The 26448-nt window shown below is 49.3% G+C and overlaps 2 protein-coding genes across 5 annotated transcripts in view; both read left to right on the top strand.

The window, feature by feature from the left end:
- Positions 1-7852, top strand: part of Ccdc88c (coiled-coil domain containing 88C) — a 121242-nt gene extending 113390 nt beyond the window's left edge. For 2 of the 3 annotated variants that reach the window (XM_031357541.1, XM_031357540.1), the window contains 2 exons: positions 76-365; positions 3715-7852. In XM_031357541.1, coding sequence (XP_031213401.1) covers positions 76-365; positions 3715-4713 — 1289 coding nt within the window. In that variant the 3' untranslated portion in view covers positions 4714-7852. The remainder of the gene's footprint in view (positions 1-75; positions 366-3714) is intronic. The other variant, XM_031357542.1, reaches the window with a different exon arrangement.
- Positions 7853-9376: 1524 nt separating this feature from the next.
- Gpr68 (G protein-coupled receptor 68) overlaps positions 9377-26448 on the top strand; it is a 32582-nt gene continuing 15510 nt past the window's right edge. Inside the window, exon 1 of one of the 2 annotated variants that reach the window (XM_031356773.1) lies at positions 9377-9472. The gene's annotated coding sequence lies outside the window, so the exon portion shown is untranslated. Of the gene's footprint in view, positions 9473-18599; positions 19042-26448 lie in introns of those variants that run through there. The other variant, XM_031356770.1, reaches the window with a different exon arrangement.

Genomic DNA, 26448 nt, shown 5'->3' with positions numbered 1-26448 from the left:
ATGGGGTGGTTTCAGGTTAGCTGTAGCGAGCTGGAGAGAGTGGAGATTGATGTGTGCCCCCGTGTTGCCCCCCAGGCTCCTCTGACCATCTGCACAGCCGGTGTGACAGCTTCAGCAGCGCAGACCTGGTCCCCAGCAGGGGCCCTACCACACTGCCTCGGGATGGCAACACCCCAGGACGGGGTGTTCTTGGCCGCCATGAGTACCCGCCACCCCGGAATGGCCCTGTCCCCCAGGAGAGTATCCAGAAGAAGAGTGTGGCTTCAGCCCACACGGGGGTGCGACCCCACTCAGCCTCTCCCAGCAGTGAGATGGTCACCTTGGAGGAATTCTTAGAGGAGAGTAACCGTGGCTCTCCTACCCATGTGAGTGCTAAAGCCCAGAAGGAGCCAGTGGTAGATGGAGGGGCAGCAGGACTGGCTTGGCTGTGGCAGGTCAGTGAGTGCCACCAGCCAAAGGGTCCCTGAACTTGCCCTCAGGCCCCAAGCAGCAGGAGCTGCTTTCTCCCCTTAGAAGCCAAGCCAGTGCAGTCTATGGCCATCACCCACTAGCAGGGTTGGGTCTCACACTGGGTTTGTGGCAGAGCTCTAAGTACTGCTCAGTCTGTTTCATCTCCAGCAGCCATCGGCAAATGTGGAAGAGTCCTCAGAGGACCACAGAGTAAATATTTTAGATCCCAGGGCCTTGTGGTAGTTTTTGTTAGAACTGTCTTGCTCACGATGCTGTAGAGAATGCAGGTGTCGGCCATGTTTGGCACAACTGTGCTTTCTTGCAGTGACATTTTAATTCTGCATGACTTTCACATGCCGGGAAGTAACAGAGAGGGGTATGCATGTATGTGTGTGTGTGTGTGTGTATGTGTGTCTGTCTGTCTGTGTGTGTGTATGTATGTGTGTGTGTGTCTGTGTGTGTGTGTGTCTGTGTGTATTATCTGTGTGTATGTGTTTTTGTGTGTGTCTGTGTGTGTGCCTGTGTGTGTGTGTCTGTGTGTCTATTTGTGTCTGTGTGTGTGTATATGTGTGTATCTGTGAGTGTGTGTGTCTCTGTATGTGTGTGTATATGTGTGTGTAAGTGTGTGTGTGTCTGTGTGTATGTATGTGTGTGTGAGTGTGTGTATGTGTGTCTGTGTGTGTGTCTGTGTGTCTGTGTGTGTGTCTGTGTCTCTGTGTATGTGTGTGTATATATGTGTGTGTGAGTGTGTGTGTGTCTGTGTGTGTGTATATGTGTGTATCTGTGAGTGTGTCTGTCTCTGTGTGTGTGTCTCTGTATGTGTGTGTATATGTGTGTGTAAGTGTGTGTGTGTCTGTGTGTATGTATGTGTGTGTGAGTGTGTGTATGTGTGTCTGTGTGTGTGTCTATGTGTGTCTGTGTGTGTGTCTGTGTCTCTGTGTATGTGTGTGTATATATGCGTGTGTGAGTGTGTGTGTGTCTGTGTGTGTGTATGTATGTGCGTATATATTTGTGTGTGTGTGTCTGAGTGTGTGTCTGAGTGTGTGTGTGTGTGTGTGTGTGTGTGTGTGTGTGTGTGTGTATGTTTTGCCAGGGATTGAACCCAGGGCTTTATATGGTAGTGATCATGTTAATCATCCTAGCACTGAGAAAGTGGAGGTGTGCAGATCTCTGAGGCTCACTAGCCAGCTTGCCTATGCTAATTGGTGAGCCCTAGGCCAGAAAAAGACCCCATATTAAAAACAAGGACATCTCTGCTGTTTAAACCGTAGTAGAACCCTCCAGCAGGGTCCACACCCAAGCCTTTGATGCTGAGGGAAAGGACGTGAGTTGGCTCCTGGGATAGCCAGGAAGGTTGATCTTCCCAAGAGGGGTATCCAAGACTTAGAAACACACTTACGGGGCTGGTGAGATGGCTCAGTGGGTAAGAGCACTGACTGCTTTACCAAAGGTCCTGAGTTCAGATCTCAGCAACCACATGGTGGCTCACAACCATCTCTAATGAGATCTGATGCTATCTTCTGGTGCGTCTGAAGACAGCTATAGTGTACTTACATATAACAATAAATAAATAAATCTTTCTTTAAAAAAAAAAAAAGAAACATACTTACACGAAGGCGGAAGCCACATGCGTACTCACATGTAGAGGCTAAAAGAAGCCGATAGAGAAGTGAGTTCCAGCAGCAGAAAGACTTGTAGAAAAGCACTTGGAGATTCCAGACACAAAGACCTTCGCTTACTTTAGGATGTTTCGGCCTATGTAGAATGCCAAGTCCCCCAATTTAAATGGTAGAGTTATAAGTTGGTTCAAGAGAAGACAAGAGGGGCCAGGGAGAAGGGGGCTCAGCAGGTAAAAATGCTTGCCATGCAAGCCAGACAGTTCAATTCCCAGACAGCTGCACGTATGTTGTAGTACATCCATAACCCCAGAGCTCCTCTGCTGAGGTGAGAGGCAGCCAGATTTGCACAGAAGCTTATGGGCAGCTAGCTTGGAGAAGCAGTGCCTCTGCAGAAGTAAGAGGCCCTGCCACACCGCTGAGAACCAAGTCCCAAGGACCTGCTCCCAGGCGTAAATGAGTAAATGAAAGCAGAAGCAGCATGCAGAGGGTGGTGCCTGCTGTGGAGAAGGGCCTGCTCAGAAAGCCCTGGCCTTACCCCGGACCTGCTGTCTCAGTCAGGGTTTGTGTTCCTGCACAAACATCATGACCAAGAAGCAAGTTGGGGAGGAAAGGGTTTATTCAGCTTACACCTCGACGTTGCTGTTCATCACCAAAGGAAGTCAGGACTGGAACTCAAGCAGGTCAGGAAGCAGGAGCTGGTGCAGAGGCCAGGGAGGGATGTTCCTTACTGGCTTGCTCTCTTATAGAACCCAGGACTAACAACCCAGGGATGGCACCACCCACAAGGGGCCCTCCCGCCTTGATCACTAATTGAGAAAATGCCTTAGAGCCGGATCTCATGGAGGTATTTCCTCAAGGGAGGCTCCTTTCATTGTGATAACTCCAGCTTATGTCAAGTTGACACACAACACCAGCCAGTACACCTGCTGTCTCAGGTTCTTTGGCCTGCTTGACCTCATTTCTTTATCTGTCATGAGTATTTTTCCACAGCTTGAACCTACCAGGCTGCTTTCAGAATTGGGTGATGTCTTTGGTTGGTTGGTTGGTTGGTTGGTTGATTGGTTGGTTGGTTGGTTGGCTGGCTGGCTGATTGGTTGGTTGGTTGGTTGGCTGGTTGGTTTTTCAGATTCACCCTTGAGCAAGCTCTGGTGGCCCAGGTGGTAAATGTCATCTGTGGATATTCATGGTCATTGCTCTTCCTAGATGCCCATAGCATCACATGTCAGAAAGCACCCCAGCTTTCTGGGTTTGTTAGCAGCTACAGATGGCTCCTGAGCCACTGATCCATCCTTCAGTCTAGCACCTCTGCAGGTCACAGTAGGCCAGGATCTAACTCTAACAGGGACCTGCCTCTTTCAGGCTGTAAGATGCTAGCCAATGGCTATAGACCCTATCTGCATACAGACCTTTGCCTCTGATAGTTCTGACACCTTCTGGATGGGAGAAGCAGAGTCCTAGGGAAGCAGTTCATTGAGCTATCTCTACGTCTAGGTCATCTATCTCTCTGGCTTCCACGTTCTCCCATCCTGCCTCTCTTTTCTCAGAAGGAATGTGTGGGTGGCAGTTACAGTTCTGGTGTGGGTCTTGTTTCTTTCCCGTCCTTGTGAGTGTCCACTTTTCCACCTCTGTTCTCCCCTCTCCCCAGGACACTCCCAGCTGCCGGGATGACCTGCTTAGTGACTACTTCCGGAAGGCCCATGATCCCCCAGCCTCTGGAGGCCAGCCAGGGCCACCAGCTAGGAAAGATGGAGCCAAGATGCCCACCAGCTTCGTGGCTCCCACCATCAAGACGTCAGTCAACACCTCTGAGGGGCAGCAGCTGAAGCCGGGGCATTATGTAAAGCCCAGCCTGAGATCATCTGAGGCCGAGGCCCTAGCTGGGATGCCTCCAAGACAGGTCCAGCCTCCCCAGAGCCTGTCTCTGGGTAGACCCCGGCAAGCTACAATGCCCCAGACTTGTCACATGCCTGTCAGCCGAAGTGCGTCTCTGAGCAGAGCCTTCAGCTTGGCTTCAGCTGACCTCCTCCGAGCCAGTGGGCCAGAAGCCTGCAGGCCAGAATCTCCTCAGAAGCCAGGGTGTCATGAGGCTGCAGGAGCCAGAGAGACAAGCAGCCACAGCCTACAAGGCCCCCACATCCTAGCCCGGGAGAGGGCTCCAATTGTAGGAAAAGCTGACAGTTCCTCCCCGGGCCAGGGTACCCGAGGCCGGCCACTGGACACAAGGCGCTTCTCTCTGGCCCCCCCAAAGGAAGAGAGGCTGGCCCCCCTACAGCAGTCTGCCACAGCCCCAGCCCTTGCTACTGGATGTAGCAGTGGTAGCAACCCCCAGATCCAGCACTTTTCTCCCACTGTGGCTTCTGCGGTCAGGACAAAACCCAAAGTGTCACAACACTCAGGGGAGGTAGCCACCGTAGCTCCTGTGCGTCCAGGGCTCGGCACCTCAGAGGGAGATGGGGGCCCAGGGCGTGGTTACAGTGAGGGGCTTCTGACCAAAAGCCCTCCTGGTAGATCTTCTGACTTGGTTCCCCATGTCAAAAGGGGCCCTGATGACTTCTGTCAAGGGAGCAGCTCAAAGAGCACACCAGCATCCCCAGAGCCAGGTGGGGACCCGCAGACGGTGTGGTATGAGTACGGGTGTGTGTGATTCATGTCGTGCATCTGCAGCTTGCAAATGCTAAACTACTGGTGCACCTTCTGATTACAGTGGCCTTTCCCCCTGTTTGCCTGTGGTGAGGGGAAAGGGTGTAGAATGAGGAGTGGGGCTCATCACAGTCATCCTGTTGGCTGATGGAAACACTGTGCCAAGCCCTAAGAGGAGGATTACCCTCCAGGGTCTCTAACTCACCTTCCATAGCTGCAGCTTCCAGCAGCTGGCATCTCATGGACAAATCTGTTTAGCATGGGAGCCGCTTAGGAGTCAGTGGCAAAACGAATTTACCCAGAAACAGACACTACTTGAGTAGGAATACTCGTCTGCAACCTGTCGACCTCCACAAGAGCGTGTGCACATGTGAATACATGCACATGTACTAGGCTCAGAAAGCCAAGTCCTGATGGGTCTGGAAACTCCACTCCCGTCCAAAAACCATTGGTCCTAGGAAAAGCTTAGACTGGGCTAACTGCAAAGATTTCAGGGGATATTTTTGGGAAAAGCCTGGAGCAGGGCTAGCTGCTAAACCCAGGACCATTGCCGTCCTGTTTCTGAGGTCCAAGCACTTCCCTTTACAACAGGACCAAGCTTCAGGATCAGCCGCAGGTCTTGGCTCTTTGTAGCTGGCTCTTGGGGCCTGCCTAGTGGACTTTAAGGGTGCCTAGGAACCAGCCTTTTGGGACTTCCTGGGGCACTCACTTTACTACAAACACTGGATCTGCCAGGCCTAGGGTGTGAGGCAAAGAGATGCCCTACAAGTGTCCCAGTCTGGCAGACATAGTTACTACACAGAAGGAAGGCCAAGGCCACACTTGCTCTGTAATGTGGCTATTGCACCTAGCCCTCCTTGGCTCAGATGGAAGTTTTTTATTTCTGAATAACTTTTTGGGGGTAGACACCAAATTTCTTTAATATATATATATATACACATGAATATATATATACACCTCTGGGGGCCTATTTATGTTCCGTTGGAAGTCCTTCTTTCAGGAGTCTGACCTGCTGTTTGTCTGGTCTACTTCCTGACATGTTTTGTTTCTTATTTTAATGGTGCTTTTCCTGGGATGGACTAAACGATTTATTTTTCTGTTTTGTTGTAATGTGCTGAAAAAGAAACAGGGGAGACCTTGAATGTTAGCAGGATCCATGGTGAGGGTGTTTGGGTTGTTTGTTAAATAGCCATTTGTTCTGGAAGACCAGGACAGGGCCGTAATAAAGTGGAAAGGAATGTGACTGAACCCTAGTTTTCTTCAGTGGCTGCATGCAGAGGGCCCCTCCAGCGGTGGAGGTCCATAGTTGTCTAAGTCATCAGGTGTATGAAGCTGCAGAGCCAACAAGACACTGCAAAGAACAGAGCTGTCCTTGGAAGTAACCTAGGAAGGCTGCCTAAGACCCAGCCTTTGGGAGTTCCTGGTCTCACTTTACTACAAACCCTGGATCTGCCAGGCCTAGGATGTGAGGCACAGAGATGACCTACGAGTGCCCCAGTCTGGTAGGCATAGTTACTACCCAGAAGGGAGGCCAAAACCTTCCTTGCTCCGTAATGTGGTCCACATCACTTTAAGTGAGCATCAGGTGAGTCCCAGTTGGACAGGGGCCTGCTCCTGTCAGGATAGGATCCCAAAGCTACAATACTTGGAAACACTAGATCTTGGAGTTGGACCTAAGGACACTGTTTAAATCAGTGAAGTAGATGAAATGGGGAAAGGCATATAAATCTCCCCCAGTGACCTTGTCCTGTTTTTTGCTCTGTCTGATAGCTCAGTTCTTCACTCACCAGACTTCCTGTGTACTCCACTCTTGCCTCCTGGCCCTGCCCTTCCTTCCTGAGTCTCTGCCATCTGTTGGATCTGGCTGCTATCAGTGGAGTAGTCACTTGGCAGGCTTCAGTCTGTGTGGCCTTTGTAGGATTTAACACCTGGCCAGTCATGCCTCTTTGTTGGCAGCCTCTGTCTCACGACTCTGCCCCTTCTGGGACAACTCTCCCACACTCATGCTTGCAGGCTCAACCATCCCCAGAGAGCCTGTGGGCCGCCCCAAGCTCCTTCAACCACTTCTCTTCCCTTCACACACCTCCCTGTACTCACAATAGACTTAGAAGTTTCAGGCATGAAGCCTGCCCTCCTGCACCCCAGATCCTCGGCTCAAAGAGAAGTTTCCTTTCCCTGAGCTCTTCGTCCATCTCACACCATGTGTTTTACTGTTACAGAAGTCTGAATTTGGTCTTGACCCTCCTCAACTGTGTGTAAAGATCATACCAAATTCTTGCCCTCTTTCACCCCACGCCTCATCCTCCAGCCCTGGGACCCTAGTTCTGATCTGTCTACCTCACTGTTTCTTCAACCCACTCTAGCTCTGTCTAATGTAAAGGCTGCTGCTACGTTACCAGTGGCACTAAATCCAAAGGGAGCCTGGTCACTCTAGTACGTTCTCCCCGGATGACCTTTGCTTGGAAGCTCTCCGCTCTCTGCGTCTCGGCAGTAGCCACACCTGTGCTCTGCAGTCCTGTACACCTGAGGCACACCTAGCTTTCTCATCACCCCTCACGCCCTAACAAGCTCCTACACATCCACAATTTTAATTACAGGCCATTCCTAGGAGGCAAGGAGCCTGCATCCTCAGCCCCCACCTCCTTTGGAATTCTAGATGTACATCTGAGATGTCCCTAAGGTGTCTAGAACCTAACATCTGCCCCAAAGCTGGGCTTCTGTCTCCCTTTTCACTAAACCCAGGTGTTTGACGTCCCCTTGCCCTCCCCTATGTTCCTTCCCTCAGATGGTTTCAACTCTGAGACTTCACGTATCCAAATCCAGTCTCAAGTGATGAGCCCATAGCAACATCATGGATTCAGTGTGTAAGGAGTATGTCCCCCTGGGTCCCATGCCCCACCCTCTATTCTAGTGTAGTCCTTGGGTATTTGGAAGGTACCCAAGTGACAGGTGGTTCTTCATGTTCAGAGAGGGGGTGAAATCTACAGAGAGATTTGGGACAAGAGGTTCTAGAGAAAACAACAGAACAAACACTGGACCATCCTGTTAAAACCCGGGTCTGGGAGGGATGAACACATAAGTCTAGCTCTTACTGAGGCAAAGGATGTGTGATGTTTACAACTAATAAAACTTTATTGAAGTCCCATGCAGTCAACTGATTGTCATAGAATGTTCTCACTTTGGTCATGTTTAATGTATTAGTGTCAACCTGTGCGTGGCTGGCAGGTGACTGCTATTCCCAAATTGAATGTGGGTTGACACTTTGTCAGCAAGTCATAGACAGGTTTCATTGATGGTGTGAGTGACTACAAAATCAGGTAGTGTTTTCTGAATACTTCGTGGAAAGTTCCCCCAGTTCATGCCGTTCACATGGTAGTGGGCTCCGATATGGCTCGCCTTACTTATAAAATAAAGGTAGGACCACAGTATTCACACAAGACACACTTATAACACTAACATCTCCATTGATTTCATAAGTCAAAGACTCAAAAACAGATGCTGAACCAACAATACGCTGGGATGAGAGACCCTTGAGATCCAAGCCCCCTGAACTACGCTGAACCTTTGTCTCAAAGCAAAACAGAAAACAAGCCAACTACAAATCCAGCCATGAAGGAAGCATGCCCACTTCTGTGGTGTAAATACGGTTGATTTCAAGCTGCCCGAACAGTGCAGTAGAACATGGGTGAGGCGGGAAGGGCGTGCAGTAGCCCCCTACACACTGCAAACACACCCACTATACGGATAAAACACTGTAAACCTCTACAGCATAGAACTAGTAAATTAGGAAGTGGATGAATTTTGACTTTTGGTGATCTTTATTTTTATTACTTTGTTTAATCATAGCTTGACATATTCATCTTCTGTAAGGGCCATCTTTCACAAGTGGCACAATTCACCCTGCTGCTCTCAGGAGCCAGAATGGGCCAACTCCAGCCTCACCTGTTATCACCACCTCCGAGGAGTGGGAGGGGAGGGACAGAAGATCAAGAAGAAATGGCCCAAACCAAAAGAGGGACGGGAAGGGAGACCGGGGGGTCCTAACCTGAAATTGAGATGGCTCCTGCAGCTGCTCCTCACCCTTCAGCCTATGACTGACCTGGAAGAGGGGTGTTGGGGGGACAGGGTATACTGACTATCTTAACTCTGGCAGGTCATTCCAAACTTAGCTGCCCTGAGACTGTCCTGGGAACCTGTTGTGAAAGCCTGTGTCCATCTGACCCGGGGCCCATCCCCACCCACATTCTTTCATTTCTCCAAGGAGCACAGTGGGGGCGGGGAGGGGAACCCAGTTTGGCACTGGTGCTCTGCTTGGCAGTAGACAGCCTGAAGCCAGCCAGAGATGGGGACAAGGATCTCTCCACTGTCACTGTCCTACTTAGTAGTGCATAGAGTGGGAGGGAGAGGAAGATGGCCTGGTGACCTACCCCTACCCCCACCCCCACCAAGTCCGTCCCCCACCAAGTCTCATCCCTTCATGTCTGTCTAGCTACACGAAATAAGCCCTCTGTTCTTCATCTCCCCGCCCCCAAGTACCTCAAAAAAACAGAGGAAGGGATTTGAGTCCCTCCATCACCAGCTGCTGTGACGACTGTACTTTCCTCAGGCCACTGCGGGGCGGTGGGGAGAGAGCTGGCCAGCGCCGCCCCACGTCTGCCTGGGGCCTGCGCTCACTCTGTGCGGGTGGAAGCCAAGCCCCCATCGGACCTGCGCCACGCCCTCGCCTTGCGAGCTGTGTGCCTTCCGTTCCCCCGCAGAGAGAGGTGAGTGGCTCCACCGCTCGCGGGTGGAGATGAGACCAGCGGGGATAGCGCGGCTGCGGGCGCTAGGGAGGACGGCTGACCTTCAGCCACGCGGCTCCCGCGATTCCCGGGGCTCCCGGACTCCTCCTGTAGCAGCGGAAAAATTCAAAATCCAAGCTCAGGAATAAAGGCCTAGGGACCGAGATGGAGTGGAGAAAAGCTGGGAGATAGCAGGTGATCTACTGTGATGAGACTCTCTGATGTGGGTCAACAGATCAGAGAGGACCCCTGGCCTGGGCTTCAGGTCTCAGAAGTCCAACCCCGCACAGGCTGCTGGGACAGACATGTCCTGACCTTCCTAGTTGTAATGTGTAGGGCAGCAGATCAGGGACCACAGTGGCATTCTCGGGTGGAGGAGAATGCAGGCCCACCCTGGCCCAGAAAGAGGGAAAAGGGAGGGCACAGTATTATTTGAGTCTCAGTTCACCCCTCCCGTCCTTCATTTTTTTCATTATCTCTCTCATTCATTCATTCATTCATTCATTCACATGAACCTGCCAAGCTGAGCTTTGGCCTGAAGTGAAGGGAGCTCATTCCTGTCAGCTAACCCTGCAGGGAACTACAATTCAGAGGAATCCCAGAGGTCCTTGGGGGCTCATCCTTTCTATAAGAAGAAACTGTATTCCATACCCAGAAGGGAAATCGGGACCCTAACACAAAAGGAAGTAGTTAGACAAATATAAAATGAAAATGAGGGCGAGCCGACCAGAGTGGTTACGCCTTAGCACCTGCTGTCTGTAGACCAGGCCTGGGGCTGGCTCCTATAATCCACCAGAACTCCAGCCACGCGAAAGGCACTCTTTCATCCAGCTGAGACTCCCTCCTCAGTATAATTAGACAAATTAAAAGAGAACTCAACTGGATAGAGAATAACAACAAAAGTACTAAATGCTTCCAGCTGGAGCTGTGCCTCACGGGGCCAAGAGTGGTAGAAAATGTTTTCACCTCACCTCACTGTGTCAGTAGCAGGTGAAAGGATGCTTCTTACAGGAAGCCATCCATCATGCACCCATTATGAGGCCCTACCTTTCCCACTGTAATCACCGCCGTGCTTTCTTGTGGTGGTGTGTTGTTTTCTACTCTGTGTATCATGAAAAGTTATCTCCTTGCTCTCCTCGTTATCCAGGGTCTCTCTCCTCTCTGGGGTGTTGAGGATACAGAAGAATCACTGGTCTCTTAGTCTCCTTCTGATGTCCTTCTGTCTTTCTTTCTGTTGTCCTTCTGTTCCTTGTCCAAGCCCACACTCCCACTCTCCAGGATCCCCGTTTCTCTAGGAGCCCACACTGAGCTCTCATGACCTGGAAGGTTCCATCCCTGGTAGCGTGCCCAAGGAGACACTTGTTTCCATGGCCTGGGCAGTGAAACTAACTAGACAGGGGAGATGGTGGGTGGCATAAAGCCACAGTGCTCAATAGATGCTGTGGAGTCTCCTTCAGTTGGTTCATCCTTCAGGGAGACTGATGTGAGTCTCCCTCAGTTGGTTCATCCTTCAGGGAGACTGCTGTGAGGGGACTCCGTGGCTCTACCCATTTTCCATCACAGCCATGACAAATGACCACAAGCACACTATCCCAGAACAGCTCAGATTTATAGTCTCAGAATTTGGAAGGTCAGATCCAAGAGCTCTCAGGGTGCAGTGTTCTGTGAAAGCTCTCAGAGAGAGACGGTTCCAGGAGGGCCTCTGTCTGGTGCCCTTTCTCAGCTAGAAGCTACCTACACTCTTGCCTCAGTCCCCTTCCTTCCTTCAGAATGGAGAAAAGCTGGTGGGCCTTCTGCATCCCTCTCGTCATTACATGAGATCCACTCATGTGATAACCTCCCTATCTTAAGATCTAATCACACTTAGCACATCCCTTTTGGCATTTAAGAAGACATATTCACAGGCTCCAGGGACTAGGACATAAATATTTGGGGGATGTCCCTGGAACCTCTGTGCTAGGGCTGTGTTAAATGTAGCTGACACTGGAGAGTTACAGCACAGCACCCTGAGAAGATGGTGCCATTAGACATCTTCATTGTACATATGATGCACTAAGGACTTTAGAACTCTGCTGGTAGCAGAGCTGGGTTCTGGGGTACCCCTGTCTGACCTTGAGGTGACCCCACCTCTCTGCCACCATTGTTGCTCCCTAGATACCAGCCCACCCTAAGGCCCAGACCAAGCAAGGGCTGAAGCTGACTGAGTTCAGGGGGACAGTTCTCACTGGGATGTCTCCGGTCAGGCCTTGGTCTACATTACAAATTTGTTGTTAGTCTTCCCCTGTCATCTCTTTCCCATAGTACCCACACCCCATAGTAAACACCTAAACCATGATCCCAGAAGACATGAGGAGGGGGATCCTGTAGATGCTTTTATTGTTTGATTGATAGTTGGTTGTTTGGTTTTCTTGTGGTCCTTTGGATTGAACCCGGGACCTTTTATAGTCTCACTCAGTACTATACTACTGACTTGTAGCCCCATCCTGCCCATGCATGCATCCACCCTATAAACAAGGCAGATGCTGCTAAGGCTGTCGAGCAGCCCCATCCTGGCTCATAGCACTGCAGCCAACAAAGGCCCTTTGTGCATCCTCTGCCTCGCCTACTCTCTTCACATCCCCACTAAACTCAGTTCCTTTCTTCCTTTCTTCTTTCCTTCCTAGACTGGGACTAGAACCCAGGGCTTTATGCATACTAGTCAAGCACTCTATCAGTGAGCTATATTATCTCCACTCTTACTTAGGCTGGCTTTGAAATTGTTAGAAAGGCTTCAAACCTCTGCTCAGCCCACCACATTCTCTAGACTAGCTGGGGCCACAGGTCGCACCAGCACACTCAGCTAGTCTCCTGGTTTCTGTGTCAACCAGAAGTGAGGGTTCCCATATATATATTTATGTATATATATTTTTTTCAAGACAGGGTTTCTCTGTGTAGCCCTGGCTGTCCTGGAACTCACTCTGTAGACCAGGCTGGCCTCGAACTCAGAAATCTGCCTGCCTCTGCCTCCCCAAGTGCTGGGATTAAAGGTATGTGCCACCACCACCCAGCTGGGTTTCCTTATATTTGATTCATAGGCTGGTCTTTACATGGAGCCCATTTTAAACAAGAAGCTGACCCAGTGGAGCTGCCTAGTTTTCACAGCAACAGGCCTGCAAAAGTGTCCTGAACTCCCCCTTCCCAGAGAACTCAGCCTGTTCAAACCTAGCCTGAAAACTTCCCCCCGGAACCACAAAACCAGCCCCTAGATCAGTGGTTCTCTATCTCCCTAATGCTGCCACCCGTACTACAGTTCCTCATGTTGTGGTGACCCCCAGCCATAAGATTATCTTCATTGCTACTTCATAGCTGTCAGTTTTCCACTGCTAATGAATTGTAATATAAACATCTGATATGCAGCTCAAGACCCACAGGTTGGGAACCACTGCTCTACAGGTCTGTGCTCATATCACACTCCACCTGGATGTGGGTTGTCCATCCCCTACACACACACACACACACACACACACACACACACACACACACACATGCACACACACACACGCGCACACACATACATGCACACACGCACACGCCCCCCCCACACACAGGCACATGCACACACACACACATACACGCACACGCACACACATGAGGCATCTCCTGTCTGCAGATGTCCCCATTAGTCACAGTCTTCTGAGAGCATTCAGATTATCTAGGGAGGAGCAGAAACAGCCATGTGGTGCTCTGCTTGTCCAGGTCATCTGATGAATCAGCTCAGGCCCCAGCCTGCTGGTGTGTGGTTGATGCCAGAAATGATCATTCTCAGAGCAGCCAGCCTCCTGCCGCCCAGACTATTCTAGAAGGTGCTTGACTCAGCAAGGGTGGGTATTACTGAGGAGGGAAGCCGTCTACCTGTATCCACTTGCGTGATCAGCCCTAGGACATGTTCCGCGGTGACAGGAAGCACCGGGCAGGGCAGGTGGTGTTGGGAGCTGTGGGGCTGAGCAGGCACTGAAGGCTTGGGAGGAAGTAAGTGCCTGTTCTTCTGTTTGGGGCATGAAGAGAGATTTGATCTGAGGCTGGCAGCTATGGGCTTTGGAAGGGCAAGCTGGGAGAACAGTATTTTTTTTTTTTTTTTTTTTTTTTTTTTTTTTTTTTTTTTTTGGTGGGGATGGCTGTGCAACAAAACCTTTATTGCATTTTATCATCCAGTATATTTTGATAGCATTCCTCCCCATTCTCCCTCCTCCCAGGTCCCCCTCCCCTCCCTCCCCTTCAACTTCATGTTCTTTTTCTCTCTCAGTAAAAAGCAAAACCAAAACAAATAAAAAAAAAAAAAAAACCACCAAAACTCCCAGAAATTCCCAAACCAAAACAAAAAAGTGACATACAAAGGCTGTATCTCAGCTGTTGGGCAACGACTCCTGGGCCTGGTGTGGTCCTAGGAGTGTGCTTGGTGTACCCAGGGCCACTGCACCGGAGAAACCCGAGGTCCCATTTCCTGACAGGTGTCAGTTGCAAATAGCTTATTGGTTAGGGTGGGAGTTTGTGCTCTCTTCTCCTCCACCCTGTGGTTGTGACCTACCTACAATCACTTTTTGTTTTTCTGAGACAGGGTTTCTCTGTGTAGCCCTGGCTGTCCTGGAACTCACTCTGTAGACCAGGCTGGCCTCGAACTCAGAAATCCACCTGCCTCTGCCTCCCAAGCGCTGGGATTACAGGTGTGCGCCACCACTGCCTGGCTACAATCACTTCTAATATATTCGTTTTAGATGCGTGATTTTGCTTACCTCCATCATCTGAAGCTTTAGTCCTAGACTATACTTTAGTCTGGGATTTGTGCTTATTTGTACTTGTATTTTAAAATATTTACTAAATTTACAAAATCATTTTTTTCAGATTTATCATCTAATTTAGATGAAACATGAAGCTTGTTGGGTTAAGATCCACTTTTCACTTTTTATAACTAGCAGTGCTACCTTATGCATGCTGTCCTGGCCTTCGCACGCTCATTTATAGGAATTCTTCTGAGGTGCACACATAAAAGTGACCCCATGATGTGTTACTGAGGCACCTGGTCCCCATAGCAGGGAAGGCCTGCCCTCCATGTCCTCACCACAGCTGATGACAGGATTTCCACTCCTGCCACGAGGTAGAGAGCAACAGTGGCTCAGTGATGTTTTGATGCGTGGTTGCCTATTTAATATGGTCGCTTGGAATTCTCTTCAGGGTTCATTTGTCTCTTTTTGTTTAATGTATGATGCATGTATAGCCATAACATTTGTTTTCTTATAGAAACACTATTTTTTTTATCTTTTGTATTTATAGTTTTAAAATGTAATTTTTGTGAAGAGTAAGTTTTAAAAGTAGTTCATCTTTGCTCTTTCTTAATTTTCTATTCTGTCCTCTGTGTGTATCCACTGCCTCTGTGTTAGTCATAGTCCCAGTGGGAAGCAGGAACCTGAGGGACAGGATTCGGATGACCCAAGGAGTGGTCAGGTGGAACTAACATATCTGGGGACCTGGGGCTCCCCCAAGGCCTACAGGAGGAAAGTGGGGAGAAGGGCAAGAAAGAGAGGCTAAAAAGAGCTGCCACCTTCAGTAAGAGCAGGCAGCTAGAGGGACTAAATCCCTTGAGTCCCCATTTTCCTCCTATTTGCCAGACAGGGGAACCAAGGCAGGAAGCCAGGACTCAGTCTTCCAAGAAATAGGGAAGAGAGTGGGTGTGGTTAGGCAAAGGGGATCACTCAGAGAACTCCTGCCTGTGTACATGGTCTGATGTCCACCATTTTCTGGACATTTTCAGAGCATCACCCCAAGTTTGATACTGGAAATGGAATAAACCCATTGTCACTGAGCTCAGCATAAACACTGTCTTTAGGCAAAATGCCAAAACAAACAAACAAACAAACATGAAAAACCCCAAACCTCAGGAAACTGGGAAAGAAGAAAAAGAACAAACAATAACTGCAGGGGACTGAGAACTGGCCTTGTCTCTGGAAGCCAGCCCATGAGGGAAGGGATTTCTGTGGGCATGAAAGATGGTCATTAGAAAATTCCAAGTCAGCATTCCAGGAGCCTTTACTCTTCCAGGCCCAGGAAGCTTCTGGGAGATGATATACCCTTCCTTTTAACCTTGTGAGTTGCGTGTTGTTTGTAAGGTCGTTGCCAGGTTTCATCTGCAGCACAGCTAATCCCACTGCCCATGCCTGGCTGAAGAGGTGGGGCAGCCAGGGGGTGAGTTTCTTTGCCTTTTTGGAGGGGTGGGGTGTTCAAGACAGGGTTTCTCAGTGTAACAGCCCTGGCTGTCCTGGAACTCATCTTGTAGACCAGACTGGCTTTGAACTCATAAAAGATTCATCTGCCTCTGCCTCCCAAGTGCTGGGATTCAAAGTACATGCCACCACCCCCAGCTCGCCTTTCAAATCTAGAATTTTCTTATGGAAGGCAAGGCCAGAATTGCCTCAAGTATACCTCTACTACCCGTTCTGATGCTCTAAGAAACTCATGTACACGCCACACGGTGAGGTACGAATCAATAGGAAGCTTAATTCAAGGGCATGTCGGATCTAGGAGTGCTTCTGAGGGGTAGAGTGTTGCTTAGTATGTGTGAGGCTCTGGGTTCGATTCCTAGCCATATGTAGGTAGCCAGAGGCACAAGATGTTGTTTGGGCATCTGAAAACAGAGATTATGGGATAGAAACGGGAGACAGGACCACTAAGGAGAGCTGCCCTGAGCCAGGGGCCTCTGACCAAAGTTTATGACACAGGTTATTCATAGCACCACAGGAGCTGTGAGGCATGGAGCAATGTGGGGTTTGCTTTATAGCAAACTAATCCCACATCATGGCTGAACTCCAGAGAGGCAGCTGACAGCGGGCTTTAGAACAGCATTCTTTTTTCCTGGGAGAGGCAGAGGCAAACTGTCTATGGAGTGAAACAGTTCTAGGAGTCTGAGCTCTCTAGCGTTGTGGTTGGGCATGCACTTAGGCAGTTTGCAGCACTATGAGATGGAGAGACTAAGACTCATTGCAATATGGGCTGGTGAGACGGGTAAGAGCACCAACTGCTCTTCTGAAGGTCCTGAGTTCAAATCCCAGCAACCACATGGTGGCTCACAACCACCGTAAATGAAATCTGACGCCCTCTTCTGTTACGTCTGAAGACAGCTAGCTACAGTGTACTCGTTTGTAATAATAAATACATCTTAAAAAAAAAAGACTCATTGCAATAAAAACTCAGGCATAAGCTCTAAGGTGCGCTGTGGCGGCACATGCCTTTAATTCTAGCACTCAGGAAGCAGAGGCAGGATGATCATATACATTTCTGTCTGGCTCAGACTTCTTAGGGGGCCCTGATTCAGAAACAAAGAGAAAAAAGGGGTATTTGGAATATGGAATAGCAACAGCAGTTGACATGGATTGAAAGTTCATTGCTGTGTGCGGAGTCTTGAGCTGAGAAGGCATCCCTCAGTTTAACTCATGTGACATGACAGTTCCTCTCTTGGGTAGTGTCCCCATTTTCAGGCAGGGAAATGCTCACAAAGTGACTGAAAGACTGAGCAGAAGTCACCCTGTTGGTAGGAAGAAGGGCTGGAATTTAAAGTCAGGTGCTCTAGCTTTCAAACCTGAACTCTTAGCTACATTCAGAATGACAATTTAAACAAAAAGAAAAGCAAGCAGGGGTGTGGGAATCAGGGGTGGGGAGATGGAGGTGAAGCGTGGTAGGGGGAGGTAATTCCTGGGGCTCTCTAGCCGACCAGTCTAGAAGGTGATGAGCTTTGAACACAGGGAAAGACCTTGTCTCAAAAAACCAGGTGGGGTGCCCTCACGCATGCACACACACTACACACAAGATTTACAGCATTCGTTACACCACACATATGAGTAAAAATTAAGGGAAAAAAATGATGAACATTTTTCAGGCACAGACAGTTTATTCTGGAAAATTCCATTTGTGAACATTTTGCAAAAAGGAGGGATTTCACAATAGGAACCAGAGAGTAGGTTGAGCCAATCTCTGACAGCACCAGAAGAGAAACACCCTATCCTCCCCTCCCCCTACCCCCCCCCCCATTTTGGCTGCTATTGTACCTTCTGCCTTCTGTGAACAGGTCTGCCTAAAGCAGTAGTTCTCAACCTGTGGGTTGCGACCCCATGGGGTCGAATGACCTTTTCCCAGGGGTTACCTAAGACTACACAGATATTTACATTATGAATTGTACAATAGCAAAATTACAGTTATAAAGTAGCGATGAAATAATTTTATGGTTGGGGGGTCACAGCATTAGGAAGGTTGAGAACCATTGACCTAAAGACTACATCCTAGCACTCTGAGCTACTCAGAGGGCTTGGCAGCCACTGACATAGATCTACTCTGTCCTCCAGTCAACACCTCGGTTTGCACTCCATCTCTACCCTAACAGTCTATCTGTCTCAAACATGAATTTTGTAGACTCCCCACCAACCGATTCAGACATTTATTTCATAGATTCGAATGTGGGTCCAGAGCATGGGTCACACAGACAGGCAACTGTACGCCAGCAATCCTATTAGGCAGTGCGAAGACCTCTGGGAAGGGTATCAAGGGAATAGTGCAATGGACTCACCAGCCCAAACTGGGAAAGTTCAGAAAATGAGAGGCAGAGGGTCTTCCAGGGGTGAGGGTCCACAGGAGCCCAGGTATGCACTTGTGAGAGACCTAGGCAACATACAAGGCATAGGATGGGATTTCGATTTGAATCTCAAAGGCTTCATTAAATAGGTGAGTGGCCTAGGGCACCTCTCATGCCTCAATTTCTCCCTATATAAATGGGGGAAATAGCATATATCTTATAGAGTTAATCAAATTAACACTTTTAAGTGCTTATAACAAGGCAAGCTGTGACTATTGGCTATTAATGTTTAGGGCAGTATGTAGGGCACAGGACAGTAAGTTGTCCTTGATGTCTCCATAAAACCAGAGAAAGTCATTCATAATGTCCTTGACTACCCCTTCTGGCTCTGGAAGCACCGGGACTGGGATCCAGAAGGCTAAGCCCCAGGCTTCAGGCAGGTAGGGAAAGGCCCCAGAACTGTGACACCCACCTCATTTACTGAGTGGGTACTGATGTTGGAGACCGAAGATGAACGCAGAAAGGCTCCACTCTTCTATCTTTCTCCCAGCTTCCCACGTTGGGTTTCAGCGTCCCTGGGAGTGCCTGTGGCTGAAGAAGTCCCCTAGTGCTTCAGCAGCTTGGCTTCTTCCGCAGAGCCAGTCTCTAGGTCAGGATGCTAGCGGGGAGGGGGAGGGGGGGATGCTGCACCCTCCACAACCGGAGCGCGCTCAGGCCACCTCGGCCCTGCTAGCAGGCGCCTCGCCTGTGGCCTGCGGTCAGTGTGAACTGCAGGGCGTGGGCCGACAGGTCTGGCTGTGCCTGACTCGGGTTGGGATCTGAGGAATCTCGCACTACGTGGCCCAGAGTGGCTAGGAGAAAGGGATCTGCGTGTCTGCAGGAGTCCCCAGCCTTTCCTGGCGGCGCACGCACCGCACCGGAGGACATCAGGCCCGCGTACCAGACTGTCGCCGCACAGGTACGTGTTCCCGAGAGCCAGGTTCCATCCTTTTGCCAGGATCACGGGTCACTGGCTTCCCAGGGCCGGGAGAAGCGTGTGGGAGGTCTGCTGGGTTCTGGGTCCTGCTCCGGAGCGCGGGGTCGGGTGTGCGCTCGGGGCCAGCGGAGGATGCGGGAACGGCCGCGCACAGACGCTTGTGCCGAGCAGAGGCGGGCACACCCCCAAACAGTACCGTGTGCGTGCGGTGAACCCGCAGAACTGACTGTGACCGAAGCCACCAGAGGATGTCTGCCCTGGAGCGCCGGCGCCTCCCGGTCCCTCTCCTGGATCCGGTCTCTCCTTATGCGGTTGCCACCGGGTTTAGCAGCCGCCCCCGCGGCTGGCTCCGTGGCCACCTGGTAATTTCTTCACCCTCAAAAAAAAAAAAAAAAAAAAGTATGAGACCTCTAACCCTTCATTTGCCCAGTTCTGGTGATCTAAAGATTGCACTGGGTCTTTTTCTATTCACACCCGAGTGTGCGTGGCCCTTCCAACAGGCTCTGGTCACGCTTCAAACGTTGAGACCCAAACAGTTCCCTTGTCCTGACCTTCTCTGGGGGGGGGGGGGGGCGCCGCCAGTCGGCAGGAGCAGTACCAACACTTGCTGGTCTGAACACTTAAATCCCCTCTGGGAATCAAATGTCCCAGAGAGAAAGCTGTGTCCCAGGTCTGGATGAGGGGACAGGTGGACAAAAGCTTGACAGGCGCTAAGGCAGCAAGCCTTCTGGGGTTCAGCACTGGGTTGGTGCCAATGTGCCAAAGGCTTTGGGCATGTCTTGCTGTGAGGGGGGTGGGAAGGATACCTGTGGGTAGATGAATCAACCCTAGAGTTTAATGAGGTGGCATGTGGCAGTCGCTTGCCCTCCCATCTGACACAAATCTGAGACAATAGCCAAGGCTATGACTTGCAGGCCTCTTGCCTGCATCTCCACCTCTCAACCCAGAGGGGTGTCCAAGAGGGAGAGAGGGGAATTTCCTGAGCTCAGACGGCTGGGCCGGCTGTATAGGGACCGCTTTCAGTTCCCTGGCCAGTTCCAGAACTTTATGGCTCATTCAAAGCCACTTCTGTTCATTAGAGTTTGGGGCTCCTCTTCCTCTTTTTTATTTGTCTTCATCACCCTTTCTCTCCTACCCACTCCCCAGGGGGCTGCGTGCACACTATGCGCATTGCCTGTCTGAGCGTCCCTGTTTCAAGCTTCAATTGACCCTTCTAAGAAAGGGACTTGCCTCTAGAGCTCACTTTCTAGTGTAGTGATGAGACCACACGGGCAAAGCCTGCACCTCCAGATAGAAGCCAACTCCAAGAATTTCCCTCCCCACCCTCTCTCTGTTGCAGCTTCTTGTTGAAAAGCACACTGTAGGAAGAGATTTATGGGACAGGGACTAGAGTCAGAAGGACTTTTAAACTGAGATCTCCAGGGGCTTAACATCCAAATTCCTGTTTTTCAGCTGGTGGACCTCAGTCGATGTAGTTTCTCTTTCTGAACCTTCATATATTGCTGGGAAATAGAGATGATAATACTCACCTCACGGAGCGAATAAAAAAAAAATTAGAATTAGGCCGGGCATGGTGGCACAAGCCTTTAATCCTAGTACTTGGGAGGCAGAGGCAGGCAGATTTCTGAGTTCAAGGGCAGCCTGGTCTACAGAGTGAGTTCCAGGACAGCCAGGGCTATACAGAGAAACCCTGTCTTGAAAAGCCAAAAAAAAAAAAAAAAAAAAATTGAATTAAATAACCGTGCAAATGAGCCCAGTACAGGGTAGACCCTAAAGTGACTTGGGAGATAGTAATACTAATGTTCCCATTAGCCACTGCGGCAGAGCAAACCACTTTAAATGTACGAGCTCAGCTAGGAACAGTTGATGGCTTCTGTGGAGGAAGGGTCAGTCTTCTTCAAGGGTGTGACCCATGATAGGTCAACTAGGATCCAGTGGGTGGCCCCACACATAGAGGTGTAGCTCGTACTATTCCTATATATCCGAAGTGGTTCCTTTTTTTTTTTTCCTGAAGAATAAGTAACAACGTATGAAATAAATCCAAATCCTGGAAGAATTAAAATGTACACCTCTGGGTGACGGGAGGATCAGAATAACTGTTGATAGAGGATAGGATTAGCTCCTCCAGCAGGATCAAAGAAGGCTGTACTCAAACCTCTATCAGTTGACAGAATAGGAATCCCTGCAGCTAGCTAATGCCAGAAGAGAAAGACGTAAAGGACACTGCAGTAAGGCAGCACAAATTACATCCAATAAGGTGTAAAGAAATGAGGGCAGGAAGTTAGGGGCGAGATAGGTAGGTAGAAGTGGGTCTGGGAGGAGTTGGGGGAGGGAAAAATGGAGGTGAATGCGATCAGAGTAACTTGTATTAAATTCTCAAAGAACTGACAGAAGGTATTATATGTCTCTAAAGAAACAAGACAAGCAAGCAAGCAAACAAACAACAACAACAAAAAAAAAGAGATGCGCTCAGAAGACAGTGATTTCACAAGGGCATAGTTTAGAGGCATGGGTGTTCTCGCTTGTAAATCAGATGGATGGCCCATCTGGCATTGGATCACACGCTTGGATAGCAGGAGGCTTGTCCCAACTGTCAACTGCGAGTTCACCCGGGGCTGTAACTTCTTGTCTTGGTTGGTGAGTGCCCTCCAGTTTAGCACCTAAATTTCAACAGCAGCTCTCTCCAGAGATAGGGAGAGGGGGCTGTCTGTTCCTTCAGGCTGCACTCAGAAGCTGCGACAACATTGTTTCCACTTAATTCTATTGGCCCTGTGATAGGTCAAGTAGGCTATCACAGAGCCCACCAGGATCCGGGAGGAGGAGCTCCCACTCCCTGCAAGATGAATATCGGATAGATTGCAGACATCTTAGAATCATCACAATGTGGATGTCTCCCCTCCCCCTCTCCTTCCCTTCCCTTTTCCTCCTTCTTCCTCACCCCCTCCCCTCTGTCTTTTCACAGTGTGATGTAGCACAGGCTAGCCTCAAACTAGCTGTGTAATTGAGGATAACCTCGGGCTTCTGATCTTCTTGTCTTTGTCTTCCTAGCGCTGGGATTACAGGTGCATGACACCATGACTGGCTTAACGCAGTGATAAGTATTGAACATGTATTACATGTGCTAGGCAAGCTTTCTACCAACTAAATCAGATTTTCAGCATACCCCCTTTTCCTTCCCTTTGAGTGCCATGAGTTAATTCATCTTGGGCAAAGATAATGGTTGAGGACCAGCAGTGACACACAAGTCCATGCCAAAGACGTTATTAGCATCAGCATCTCTGGTCCCAAGTCAGGGATAAAGGAGTAGGCATCTTACTTGATAGTTTTCCCAGCATCCATATCTCTGAGGAAATCTCTGAGGCATCAGCCCTTACCTCTGGCAACCTCATACCTTCAAAGCCAAGAGGGAGAAGCTAAAGAAAGAGTAGATTGGATTTTGGAAAACAGAAATTAGCAGGTGGCCCGCCCTAGGTCAAATGTAGCAAGCATCTATGCAGTGGCGAGTTCCTGGGAGAAGTCTGTTTGCTTTCAGGAGGCTTCTGCGTGTGCGTGGATGATTGTTGTCATACGTTATTGGATCACTAATTGATGAGATAGAGCTCTCAGAGTGGGTAGGCAGGAAGTGTAGGGGGAAAGTGCTGCAGACTTGGGTTGCCATGGCAACCTAAAGGCCTGGGGTTACTCTGGCCTGAAGCAAGAAGGATATTCAGACAGCCTCCACCCTCTCAGACCACAGACCCTCCTGGCTTGATGTCTCTGGCTTGGCCTACAGGTTTCAGTGATGCATGTTCACCCAGAGCCAGCCAACTCTCCAACACCTTTAGAAAAAGAAACCCACACCCTCTTCCTGTTCTCTCATCCACGGCCTGTCTGTCTCCCCCAGTATGGCGACTTCTGACTTCCGTTTCAGCCACAACAGACTTCAGACAGGCTACAGAAGATATGAGTGTAGAGTTACCCATTCCCTCAAACACTTGAGGTAGTTAGTGTACATTTTCCTTGGTAAAGGACAAAATGGACCCATGTCCTCCATCACAGCTGTCTAAAAGGTGAAGTGGGAGGCTGAGAATATAGCTCAGAGGTCAGAGGTCAGAGGCCTAACATGCACAGGGTTGTGGTATTAATCCCCAGCAACACAAACAAAAGGAAGAAGGGTGTGTGCATCCAGAAGTCACCATGTGCCACAGGGTTGCAGCCTGTGAAAAAAATCCAATGTCTTATACACGGTGATAGCTCAAGGCACGCAAGCACATCCTGTGTCCACTCGCCTGCCACTGGAACTCCCTGTGACACCTCTTTCTGTGTGAGGAGCCCTGGCCCAGCTCTCACAGTCGTAATGAGAGAACAGGTTCACCATTTAGAATCGCAGGTCAGCAAGGGAAGGATGAAGAAGACTCAGGGAAGGATGGTGTAGGAGTGGAAGGGAGATTGGTTTGTCCTCTGGGCTCAGAAAGGACTGCATAGAGGATCTGGGCTGGGAAATTTAGGTATGTGTCATAACCACCCAGAGGGAGTGCTGAAAACACAGTCTCCCAGATTCATCTCATGTGTGTGTGTGTGTGTATGTGTGTGTGTTCGTAGGCACACACAGGGTAAGGCATCAGAGCTCTGAAGCTGGAGTTACAGGTGTTGAGGAACAAAGACTGCCCACTCATAAGAATAAGTGCTGGTGGTGCAGAGTGTTGAAAGTGAGGCAGCTTTTATTACAGCCTTGCAATGCTGGGCACCAGCTTAAAGAAGTAAGCTGCCAGTGCACCAATCAAGGGCAGGAAACAAGTTTAATAACCTGAACATGGGTCCCTTCCTCATTGTCCTCAAGGGGCTGAGTAATGCGGGGCAGGGGGGAGGGATACAGTCTATCATGCTGTAACTTATGTTTGCCTATATTTCAATGAAGGCCATGGCTGGATCTATTTTAACGTTTTACATCCTGTTTTTGTTTTTTTTTTCTTATTTTGATTTTTTCAGGTATACTATTTCTATAGGTCATGACAAAAACTTGGCTGTTAATAGTTTTCTGCTCTCAATGTCTAATCTGGGTAGGGGTAGACAGAGTAGTAGGCATCAGTAGGAACCAGAGCTTTCTGTGTGTTTGCTTCTGGGCCTCAAGCTAGTTTTGTTTTGAAAACGAACCCTATTTCTCTCTTGCACAGATATTTATGGATACCTAGCTTTTGCTGTTATTGTTTTTTTTTTTTAATTAAAATGTTTTTACTTTATGTGTATGGTTCTTTTGCCTACATGTTTGTGGGTGCACCACTTGTGTGCTGGAGCACCTGGAGGCCAGAAAAGGGTGTTAGGTTCTCCTGGACCTGGAGTTACAGATGGCTCTAGGAATTGAACCTGGGTCCTCTGGAAGAACAGTCATTGCTCTAAAGTACTGAGCTATCTCGCCAAGGGCTCGGGGTTGTTTTTGTTTGTTTGGTTTGTGGTTTAAGACTGAGTCTTATTATGTAGTACAGGCACTGTGGAACTCACTGTGTAGACCAGGTGGCCTCAAACTCAGAGATCTGTTTGTGTTTGCTTCTCAACTTCTGGGACTAAAAGCATGCACCCTCATGCGCACTGAGATGCTTGCCTTGTTACAACCAAGGGGTCCAAAGTCTGCCCCTCAGGATCGCATAGCAAGTGCTCACAAGCACTGAGCCATCTCTCTAGCTGTGAGTCCAGAGCAAGGGCTGCGCTCTGCATTCAGTTAACCCAGGGGTTACTGAGACAGCTGTCCATAGGATCACCAACAGGCCATCTCTCTAGCTGTGAGTCCAGGGCAAGGGCTACGCTCTGCATGCAGTCACCCAGGGGTTACTGAGACAGCTGCCCATAGGATCACCATCAGTTGCTTTTGAATAACTGGGAAAGGGAGTGGCCTTCAAGATTAGGAAGAAGATGGAGATAATGATGAGGGCTATGATGGGAAGAGGGACAGAGGCTGGAAGACAGGTGGGTTATAAGTTGGGTCACACAACACAGGGTGCTAAGAGGCTGAGGAACCTCCTCCCAGCTTCACTCTCCAGAATTTTGCTTGGCTCTCAGAGGCACAGCTCAAAGCTCACCTCCACCCAGAGGCTCCATCATGCCCACCTTGCCCACACATCGATGGTTGGTCCATGTGGCTTTGTTTCAAGTCTTTAGACTTGTCCTGATTGGGGTTGAGGTAGAGGGCAACATCTAGGTCTCTTGCCTTCTTTTCTCCAACCCAGAATGTCTCGTCTCGTCCCTCATCCCAAAGCCTGTGCCGGCGTTGCCTTTGCAGAGTCTCAGGGCAGTGGTTCTCAACCTTCCTAATGCTGTGACCCTTTAATATATTTCTCCATGTTGTGGTGACCCCCCCCCAGCCATAAAATTATTTCATTACTACTTCATAACTGTGATTTAGCTGCTGCTTTGAGTTGTGATGTAAATATCTGACATGTGACCCCTGTGAAAGAGTCATTAGACCCTCAAAGGGATCTCGACCCACACATTGAGAATTGCTGGTTTAAGGTCATAGACAAAAAGAACTAAAGTTGCTAGTAATCTGACACTAAAATAATGAGACATTCTAGTGCCAAGTGGGTGGATGCAGTTTGTCACAGGGGTCCCCAAAAGTGGAAAAGGAGGGAGGAGAGAGAAGACATGTTATCACAGGGAACAACAGTCATGTGATGTGACGTAAAGAGAGTCCAGTCCACCACTCCAAGTTCTGGAAATGGAAAGATGTCCACACCCTAGGGATATAGAAGCCTCTAGAAACTGAAAAAGATGAGGTGGCCCCTTTAAGCACCCTACAAAAAAAAAGGAATTCAGCCTGAGAACAGACTAATTTTAATCCAGTAAAAGCTACATGGACTCTCGGAGTTATAAGATGAGAAACTTGTGTTGTTTTCAAGCAATCCTGTTTGTGGCAATCGCTTAAGGAGTAACTGGACCAGGAAAGTGCCCTTGGCTAAAGCCTTATGTGGAGTCAGACAACCCTGCATTAAAACCATACCTCATATGCTTACCAGCTGTGTAGCCCTGAGCCAACCAATTTCTGTCTGAGTCTCATTCCCCTCATCTATAGAGCAGGAACAACCTGTAGCATAGGGTTGTATAAGAAATAAAATAGATTCGGTCGTTGTGGCACCCACCTTTGATCCATCACTCAGGAGGCAGAGGCAGGAAAACCTCTGTGAGCTCAAGGCCAGCCTGATCTACACAGTGAGCCCCAGAACAGTCATGTAGATGAATCCTGTCTCAAAAAAAAAAAAAAATCATTTTTGAATTAGAGCACACAAGGTGTCTCATTAGGACAGGGACTTTGCTGTGCAAGCCTGGTAGCTCAGTCACTACGAAAGACCTTAAAGTGGAAGAAGAAAATCACCTCCACAAAGTTATCCCGCACACACTGTGGCACATGTACCCAGGCAT

This window comes from Mastomys coucha, unplaced genomic scaffold (genome assembly GCF_008632895.1).
Source record: "Mastomys coucha isolate ucsf_1 unplaced genomic scaffold, UCSF_Mcou_1 pScaffold6, whole genome shotgun sequence".
Classification (NCBI taxonomy): Eukaryota; Metazoa; Chordata; class Mammalia; order Rodentia; family Muridae; genus Mastomys; species Mastomys coucha.
This window is presented reverse-complemented; position numbering and strand designations above follow the sequence as displayed.